The sequence below is a fragment of the Clytia hemisphaerica genome, unplaced genomic scaffold (genome assembly GCF_902728285.1).
Source record: "Clytia hemisphaerica strain Z4C2 unplaced genomic scaffold, Clytia hemisphaerica genome assembly, whole genome shotgun sequence".
NCBI lineage: Eukaryota > Metazoa > Cnidaria > Hydrozoa > Leptothecata > Clytiidae > Clytia > Clytia hemisphaerica.
This window is the reverse complement of record NW_027104380.1, coordinates 669,780-679,824: the sequence shown is the minus strand read 5'-3', so window position 1 is coordinate 679,824 and position 10,045 is coordinate 669,780. Positions and strand designations below refer to the sequence as shown.

Here is a 10,045-nt window from a genome sequence, read left to right as displayed (position 1 = left end):
CAGGTCTGATTATTCCATTTTCTGTATCCCATTTTTATAAATGTATTTAATTTTAACTAAGCTATTTTTTTCCTTAAAGGTATGGATTTATTATTTACTTGTTACAAAATTTACTTTTGGCTGTTTAAAAGATGTATAAGATTACCCGTGATAAAAAGAATGTTAAAGAAGTATTTAACTGATAATATCAAAACTTCTCGATTGTTCTTAATTTGCTTTTTGTTTTTCTTTTAAAACAACTAAAAAGTAAGTGTGTATTTTCTAAAAGCTTGAGTGAAATGTGTATTTTTTCGCAGAATATCCACGAGCTCCGCTGGCGGCGGCAGATAATTAGAAAGATATTTCATACATGCTTGAGTGAAACGCGGAGAATGCGAAGTTCCACAGGATATCCGCAAACTTTGCGGGCGGCAGCTGATAATTAGAAAGATAATTCCATACATGTTTGAGTTAAACAAGGGTTTCGCAATAATCCGCAGGAGCCTCTGGAAAACTTATTCAAATATATGCCCGAGGGGTAGAGGCATCTGAAAAATATCATTTGGTAGAGTTTTTTAATGAAATGAACATGTACAAACATGTGCCAACATTTCTGAACATTTCAAACAAAATGATGCTGAATGATGCTGCTCAGATTTTAACTAAGCTAGTTTTCTTAGTTTGCCTGTGGTTTATTTGTATTTATCCCTTTGTAACAAGGTCAGTCCTGTCTTTATTTAACCCTCTGTTTTGATCTATCCATTTGATCTGAACATTTAAAAAATATGTTTTTTAAAGCCAGTCCATATAACGTTATCTTTTGGTTCCTTTAAATTACAGATTTCTTTTTAGAAATACATGATAATAAGTGATTGAAAATGTCTTATCACAGTAGACGATTCTTTGGAAATGAAACAGTGGAAGAAAAGACAAGGAAATACACCAGACCCCATCCTGTAGTCACTTCACATCTTCGAAGAAGTTTACAGCCTCAAGTACAAACAACAAGTTGGACACCCATCGTCAACCGTGGATTTGTATCCACATTTCCAAACCCTGCGTATGGCTCTCCAATAATGTCAGGCTCTCCTCTTATGTCACACAGCGCTTTAACACCCTTGATGGGAAATTTAGTGACACAGATGCGGTCAAACTCCCTTCCTGATATCAATTTCCAAAACAATAGCCCTGTTCAACAGGTACGATCTTTTACACTTAGCACATATAAGCCTTTTTTGCACGCCTTCTATTTTCGTGCATAGATTCTGCAAAAAATTAAAAAAAACATAAAAATTAGTGGGGTTAAGGGTAATTTTATTCTTCTTTTAGAGATCACATGGTAAAAGTCCACTGCCACCACCACAATCTGGTCGCTCAAGAAACAATAAGCGAAGAATTGATAATCCCTTTGAGCATGAAAACAACACAGGAAAAAAGAAAAAGAGTGCTGAAACCACAAACAATGATCTTTTTGAAATATCTACCACACCAGACCATGCAAACTTGAAGAAGGAAACTTTGCAACACACCCAGGTAAAGTAAAATCTTTCTTTAAACATTTTTTAAAAATTTCTTCAACAAATCGGGCTCAGTTTCGCAACATTTATTGAAAGTTTGGTAATAAAAAAGGAAGTCAAGAGTTAAACTGGTGTTTACACAAGAGGGCTGTAAATAGTGCAATAACCTACATAGTATGAACCCCCCCCCCCTTTTTTAAGGGGGGGATCCGAGTTTTCAAGGAAGGCTTTATAGGGGGGGGGATGGGCAATTTTCCAGTTAAAATGGGGGGTTTGAGCTTATAGGGGGGGATCAAATAAAAATGGGGGGGATAGTAACTTTTTGGTTAAAAAAGTCTTATTTCTTATTTTTCCTAGTTTTACTTTTATTAGTTTACTGTTTATTTGCTAGTGTTTTCAAGTTCATTGACTATTGGTACGAATTCACACTGAAAAATATATTTTATTCATCAAAATTCTTCCCCAATACTGTGAGTACAAATTATATGCTGGGGGCTCGGACCCCTGTAAATGGTGCGGGATCAAAAAATTTTAAAAATAGGGGGGATACCTTTATAGGGGGGGATGAAATATTAATGGGGGGGTTCAGACCCCTCTGCACACTATGACCTATAATGAATCCCCAAATGACTACTTTATTTTAAGCGGCCCAATTTCGGATACCGCTCGAAATTTAAGTCTATGTTTATGAAAATTGAGATTTTTTTTGCTTTTCTGAATCTTTTGCTTGGTTTTTTCTTGATGTATCTGGAATGCAGATTTTTAGGTCAAAAAGGATCAAAATCGCAGTATGAAGGTTTGATGAATACCGTTGTGAATTTTAAAAAGGCAAAAGCAAAGTCAATCAATTTTGAATAATTTATTTAGTCCATCATTATTTTTCCATCATCCTATTTTAAAAATTAATTAATGGGTTCTTAAGTAATTGAAAAAAGGCCAATCGAACCTGTCATGTTACTGTTCGGCTTTCATTTTAATTTAAGATTTTTATTTCAGCTGACGAGAGAAATATTGGATTATGCAAGGCAAAATTCACAGTCTGACGACCTCCTCAGAAAGAAGCTGCAACTTCGATCTGCCCTGTTATCTGTTTTTAGACGAAAATACCCCGGTAATTTTTTTTTGATATGTTGAAATGAATAGTGCCTTCCATGAATTTAAACGCTGACAACAGAGGCTTCCCGGTCAAAAGTGTTGTATGTTTTTATTAAAGTAGAAAAAGTTAGCGGTAGTTATCGCTACATGTTTTTTTTATAAGCATATAAAACAGGCTCAGAGATGCTTAGGTCGAAAGCTTAATAAGGCTGAAAAAATGCTTGAGGGATGCTTATATCCAAAGCAAAAAGTCAGGGAAATACTGAAAAGCCTTAAAATTCCAGCCAAAAAAAGCAAAAATCAGGAAAAAACATTTTTTCGTAGGCTCAAGTAATGCTTGCTATATGCTTCCCATATCTGAGCCTAGATATGCTTACAAGTGCAATGCTTATAAAAAAAACAATATGTCTAACTGAAGAGTGAAAGACCAACGTTGATAGGAAGAAGTTAAATCGTTTCACTCGGTTACGGTATCCGGTATACAATTCTATTCAGTGAATAAATCTTTCGCCAATCTTGTACGTTAATAGCTTCTCTCTCTGATATCTTCATTACTTTCGAACCTTGCTCTCATGCTATCTAGCTTTATTCCTTCGTAACGTTCGCCTTTAGTTTCTTTGTTATTTTCCAACTTTTTTCTACAAGTTTGGCTGGTGAAAATCGAACCATGAAAAAGTTTGTTAACCTTTCCATGAACAAAAACAGCATAAACCACCAACAGTTTTTCCCGCCCGACTTACCCACCTCCGAAATTTGAGGTCGGGTGGCGTCAAACCAACATTGCTTATGTTTCATTAACGATAATAATGTTTCACTTTAGATGATAATTGATATTGTCCGTTTAACTAAAAATAACATGTTCTCTTGATTTTTTTCTTTCAGAAGCCTCGTTGCACCTTGTTGGATCCTCTTGCAATGGATTTGCTGGCAAAAACTCTGATGCAGACTTTTGCGTTATGTTGACACAACATCGATCAGTAATAATCATATTTTTATATTTTCCTAATTTTCAAAATTGAATCAGAACTATTTAGTATAAACGTGCAAGAATTAGAAATCGTAATAAATATTTAGAAATGAATCTCATCTTGGCGCTCTTTTAAGGAGTCCTCTAATTAGGTTAAAATATACTTCCGGGATGTAAGATTTATCTAGTATGCAAACTACAAGTGAATAATATGTTAAGAGGTGCTTGAAATTTATTTATTTATTTATTTATTTATTTATTTATTTATTTATTTATTTATTTATTTATTTATTTATTTATTTATTTATTTATTTATTTATTTATTTATTTATTTATTTATTTATTTATTTATTTATTTATTTATTTATTTATTTATTTATTTATTTTTATTTAAATTTATTAAAATATTGACTATGAAACAATTTTTTATAATTACAATTTATAAAGCTTATTTTCCCATTCCATTGCAGGTTCTTCCTTGAACTTACTTTAGGGGTGCGAAAACTAATGGGATTAAGAGATTAGAATCCGCAACCGTTTGTAAAAGTCCTGTCCTGCTTCTCAGGGAAATAAAGATGATTTCGATATTTTTACCAAATTCTGACCTTTTTTAAAAATGACCGAGATGTGATGCATCATAAAAAATTTCAATCGACAGGATAAAAAGCGTTTACACTACGTAATCGACGATAGTTTTAAGTTTCGGGTACTCTACAAGGTCACATCCATTGTCAATTAGGCCAATCAGGGAGTGAATTTTTTTCGTTCATTTCGCTGTTTGGAATCAATGAAACAAGAATTGTCTACCGTATTACTTCGAATAAACGCCCCCTTCTTTTAAACGCCCCTTTCTTTTAAACGCCCCCTTGAATAAACGCCCCTCCTTTGAGGAAAATAAACAGTAAATGCCACCTTCGAATAAACACTTCCCCTTAGAAGAGGCGTTTATTTGAAACAGGTAGCACTAGCAGTAAAGGAAGTATAATATGAAGAGAAACTTAGATATACAACAATAATTGTTTTATTTTTGTATTCAAATTGGTTTGACCCATTTTTACATCCCTAAATTGACATATTTGTACTCAAATAAAAATGGAAACGCAAAATAAGGCTCCAATTTTCGTTAACTAAAGCGACTTTGTTTATAAATTATATAATAACGTTTCCTGAAATAAACGCCCCTCTTAAAATCCAAAAAAAACAAAAAAAACGTTCTGGTCGCTTATTCGAAGCAATACGGTAATCGATTTTTGACTTTTGTCTGAAATTTGGTATCCAGTGAGCAGATCAAGGGGAATAAAAGATACGCCATTTGTAGATTACTAGAACGTATTTAAAGATGTTTTTTGGGATAGATGCTAACTGTATCTTTGAATCTTTTTAGATTGATCAAAAGTATGAAGCGTGTTCAATATTGAGCCAGTTAAGGAGTGCTCTTCGATACCTTAGTGAGTGACATCTTCAGTAATATGCTCCTGAGCCACCTTTTCACCTTCAAAGGACACTTACCATCAATGCCCATCAATGCCCCCGAAGACAACCCCTTATAATTTACTTTCAAAAGCAACTTTCAAAAGAAATTTTTATTGTCCCCTGTCAGGAAATAAGTGAACATGTTGTGCTCAAAGAAACTTGTGATTTTCATTCATTTCCTTTTTATTCTCACTTCAGATCCGATTAAGAAGATCATCTTAATCAGAGCCAAAGTACCTATATTAAAGTTCGTTGACCAGATCAGGTGAGTTTGCTTTTCACTGGCCTGTTACATGTCAATATTTTCAACAACCTATTTACCCTTTTTCTGATGAACAAATGGTTTTGATAGAGTGAGTGATTATTAACCGCATTTGGTGTTTTGTACATTTTAGCGGTGTTGAATGTGACGTCAATGTAAACAATGCTATCGTGAGTAGTTTTTTAACTTCATTGATAGTCTTATTCAATAGTATTATATAGTATTTACAATTTCTAATACACGCTTTGTTTTATTAGAACCAGTATATTTTGGTCGAGGCTCGTCTTTCTTTATTCTCTCGCAATTTCCAGGATTAATAATAACTAGCCGGTACCCGGCGTCGCACGCCGGTTAAGCTGTAGCCGAACGCACTAAAAGTCCTTATGATGTTGAAGGTGGCTTAAAAGCACGATCAAATATAAAAAAGAAATCTCAAAGTCTGCATACAAAATCTTCAAAGTTTGACTCTAGTCCTCTTCTTATAGGCTTATCTTTTAACCATATTTGGATTATGTACTGTCCCCGTGACTTAAAATGTTTTGTTTTTAAATCTGCAAGTAGATTTTTGTCTCGCTTCGCTTGCGTTAAATATGCCGTCCAAGAAAAAGCGGGAAAGAAAACCACAAAGAATAGTGCAACTCTATGTTTTTATCAGATTAAAAAAAATACTAAATTACTTTTTTTTAACCCTTGTCAAATTTAACTTTTCGAATTTAGATATGTAAAATGTCGTACACACTTTTTAACAGTAACGACGACTCGAATGTTTTTATATGAAGAAAGAGGTGGACTATTTTATTCTCTTGCTTTTTATCGCCCTTTGAATGCTGTTGTGTTCGACAAACTTTTTTATTTTTATGTTTTGATTTACATTTGAAATGTTCTTTTCTATCAAAGGAATTTGTTTTGTTTTGAAAAGAATTCAATGTCATTAATATTAATAAATACGATCGTTAATCACATTCGAAATCATTTAAAACAAAAGAAAAGAGAAAAACCTTTGGTGGACAAGCCTGACCAGAAATTAAAGTTACTAAATGAAGATGGTCCTTAAATTTCAAAACAAAGGCTGAATAAATTCTAAACCAGGCTCTATCCGAACTGTCAATTAAAACAAACTTATCGAGAACAACGAAAGTGACACACAAAAAACGAAAGTGACACACAAAAAAAACAGACATAAAACAAACAGACATACAGACTGCGGATATTAATATATAGATAAAAATCAATAATTTGATAGATATTTTTTTCATATCTAGTTTCATTTATGAGTGACCGAAATATTAAGATAAAAATAAATTCAATTGTTGAATTTATTTTTGGGATAGAAACCATTGACTTATTGACTAAATCATTTAATTTTCTATTTCAGGGAATCAGAAATACACATTTACTACGATCCTACTCAAAATGTGAGTGCAATAAGGCTCTTATCTTCCATTTCATTAACGATTTAGTTGAAAGTCTCAATTACGATGACAGTGTCTTAATAGCAAAATGTTTTGTCCCGTTTCTCTTAAAAATATACTGACCATTGCCTAAATTGGGAGCTGTACTAACTAGGATCAGCTCGTTTTTTGGGGCTTTTCTATTTCTAGGAAGATTTCATTAGCGAAAACAATAATTAATTTTCAACTTTAGTTTACTCTTTGCCAGAAGAATTTCGATTCTCTACGGCACTCTCACTTTCGTTTTGTATGTTTTAGTCGACAATCGTTTGGTACCATTAGTGTTAATCATCAAATATTGGGCGAAAAAAAGAAATATCAACGATGCAGCTTGTGGTACTTTATCCAGCTATTCTCTAGTCCTTATGGTCATCCATTTTCTACAATGTAAGGCCAATTCTTGTTACAGAGTATTTCTAACCTATTAGCAATATTGATTAAATAATTAAGTAGGAGTAGTAGTGTTGTGGATATCGTTCTCGACTCATTTATAGTAGGCTAGGGTTCGATTCCAACTTAGCACTAGGTTTGATTCTCTGATATTGAGTGTAGGGATCAAACGAAAACGGTTCCAGGGTCATTTTTAACTCATCATGACTGATTCGCGAAATTAAGTCCAGAAATTTTCGCGACTTGTTTTGCTCGCGATTTGTTCTGCTCGCGATTTGTTCCGATTAAAGTATATTTGAAGCATTTGTTATTCCAGGTGGCTGTACTCCTCCAGTGTTGATCTCTTTGCAAAAAGAACATCCGGTAAGTATTCTCTCCCTCTCTCGTCTGAACAACTTGCCTTTGATTCGACTGTCGGCGAGGTATGCACTTTGGAAATCCTGCAAACCTGTTAGACTGATTTTTTCCATCTTTTGCTACATTAAAATATTTAACCCCCCTGTATCAGATAATACTACTCACTGATATGTATCTCACGATTGAAGGTGCTATGAACTTGAAATTTTAATCAGTTATAGATAGTGATAACGCGAATTGAATTTTTATTGTTTTGACCAGTCACCTGGTTTATGGGGTATTTTACAGACCAGAATCCAGACCTGAAAGTTTAGATAGATGCTTCATATCAAAATCAATCTCCCAACCCATTTTTTACTTATATATTTTTACTTAGACTCTTATACATCCATCTTCCGATAGGTTCATTCAACATGTAGCATGTTTTTTTTAGTTTTGATCCAACTCCTTTCTTTTTTAGAACCATTTTAACTCTGAACAAAATATTGACGACCTTCCGATGTACGAGCCTGCAGAATTCGTCTCAAACAGGTTAGTGACATCATGTCTATTTCGTACAGTAGAAATGTATAATCAATGGGATGTCATTAGCAAAGTCGACAAGGTTTTATTCAATATGCATCTTCATGGTCATTCATACACGATTAAAGATTAAACAAAATTTCAACCTGCAAGGTTATATTAAAAATCAATAGGAAGGTGTCCTGATGGTTCGACTAATAGAGATTGATTTTAAGCTTTCTTTTCAAAAATATTTTTTTAAATGCCTTTGTTTTATTTTGTAATTCCAAAAATATAAATGAATGTATACATAAAGTTCTCTGGTCAATTTGGTCGCTGTCAAAATTCTCTTAAACTAACTCTTTCATAGCCTTAGTGCGATATTTGTATTCAAAATCTTCGTTTTATTTTTGTTTCTGATATAAGGGAGTGCTCAGAAAGTATATATTGGGGTGGGGTGGAGGATATTTTCAAAAATTCCAAAAAAATTCGCACCCCCTTAACTAGTTAATATATTTTTGGCACCTCCCCCCCCGCCCTAAAGACGCGACATTTTTTTGCGAAGCCCCATAAGGGTGGAAAAAACTTTGACCCTCTCCCTAGTAGACTTTCTGACCACTCCCTTAAAAATTTCGACAGACAAACATCTGATATTGCTCCCAAAGTATTAGGTATTTTCTTCCCTAATTCTATATTTCTACATTTATGTCGCATCGGATTAGAGAGACTTCCACCTATTTGATAAACTCCCTATTCGATAAAAATGCAACTTTCTTCAACTATAGTGACTTTCGTTTCTGTCATTTTAGATCGCGCAACACTAAAGACCTGGGTGAATTGCTATGTGGATTTTTTGATTATTATGCATACAAATTCAAGTAAGATATTCGGAAGCTTTTCCTGGAAAATAAAAAGACTTTCATTTCACTGAAAAGGAAATGTTCTATTTTGTCTTTTTTCAGATGGGATTACCACGCAGCGAGCGTTCGTCTGGGTCGCGTCATCCCAAAAAGTGTGAACGCTGAATGGAAGAATAAATTCATCTGCGTCGAGGGTATATTCAGATCCTTTCTTTCATTTTGATTTTTTCATTTTCACATCTGCATTTTTTGGTCTCCGTGAGCGAGTGTTGTTATCGCTTCTATTCCATTCAAACTCTTTTCTGTTCGTAAGAAAGATTTCGTCACAACTTGTAATATGATTCGATATATTTTAACATTCATTTTCCGACCGCGTTACGGGCCAATTATAATAACCCAATTTAAATTATTGAATATTTTTCTGTAATGTTTTGAGTTAAAGATGTAATTTCTCTACTCGACAGAACCATTCGATCTAACAAATACTGCACGTGCAGTTTACGATTACGGCAATTTTACCAGAATCAAAGAAGAATTCAGAAAGGTATGTACATTAAATTTATTCAGACTTCTTGTTCTTTTTTCATGCCACCTTAAAAAACTAACATACCTTTAGTGGATAGATTTTGGCATGGATTTAATTGACGATTGGCCAAAGTGCGATTTTTTATCAAATATCAAATGGGGGCTCAAAATCGAAAATTTGAACTTGAAACAGAAGCAGTCCAAGAATCAAAGGAATAACTTTTAAACCGTTGATTTAGTAATTTTTTCCATTTTTCATGTTATTTATATAATACGAGAAAAAAACTGATTCCCTTGTGGTCGAAACTTCCTTGATATACTCCTTTTACGTTTTTGTGGGCCACCGGTATTGTATTGCTGAGCGTTGTTTCAAGCCCTGGTCGAGTAATTTTGCTAGACATTGTATCACTATTTTTATTTCCAGGCATCTCAACAAATGAAGAAAGACCCGAGAATGTCGAGTATTGTTCCGTTTTGAGAAATCAGCTAAAGGGTATCAGGGAATTTTTACAACGTACATTTTCTGTTGCTGCGAAACTCTTCCTTTTTTAAACCGTTTCCTTTTACATACATCAAATCTTTTCTGTTGTGTCTTTTAGCATACTTTTCAAGTGTCGTGCTTAGAGACGGCTTCCCTTCAAACTATGCATGGGGTAGGAACTAAATTT

At 33.7% G+C, this 10,045-nt stretch overlaps 1 protein-coding gene across 1 annotated transcript; it reads left to right on the top strand.

Moving 5' to 3' along the window:
- The first annotated feature begins 823 nt into the window (after nucleotides 1-823).
- Nucleotides 824-9,991, top strand: LOC136819136 (poly(A) RNA polymerase GLD2-like). The gene is made up of 15 exons (XM_067075310.1): nucleotides 824-1,178; nucleotides 1,309-1,512; nucleotides 2,493-2,607; nucleotides 3,474-3,568; nucleotides 4,943-5,006; nucleotides 5,230-5,296; nucleotides 5,427-5,463; nucleotides 6,669-6,708; nucleotides 7,003-7,131; nucleotides 7,451-7,497; nucleotides 7,952-8,022; nucleotides 8,802-8,870; nucleotides 8,955-9,046; nucleotides 9,317-9,396; nucleotides 9,802-9,991. The coding sequence occupies exons 1-15, from the start codon at nucleotides 858-860 to the stop codon at nucleotides 9,853-9,855; spliced, it is 1,485 nt and encodes a 494-aa protein (XP_066931411.1). The 5' UTR covers nucleotides 824-857; the 3' UTR covers nucleotides 9,856-9,991.
- Nucleotides 9,992-10,045: the final 54 nt, after the last annotated feature.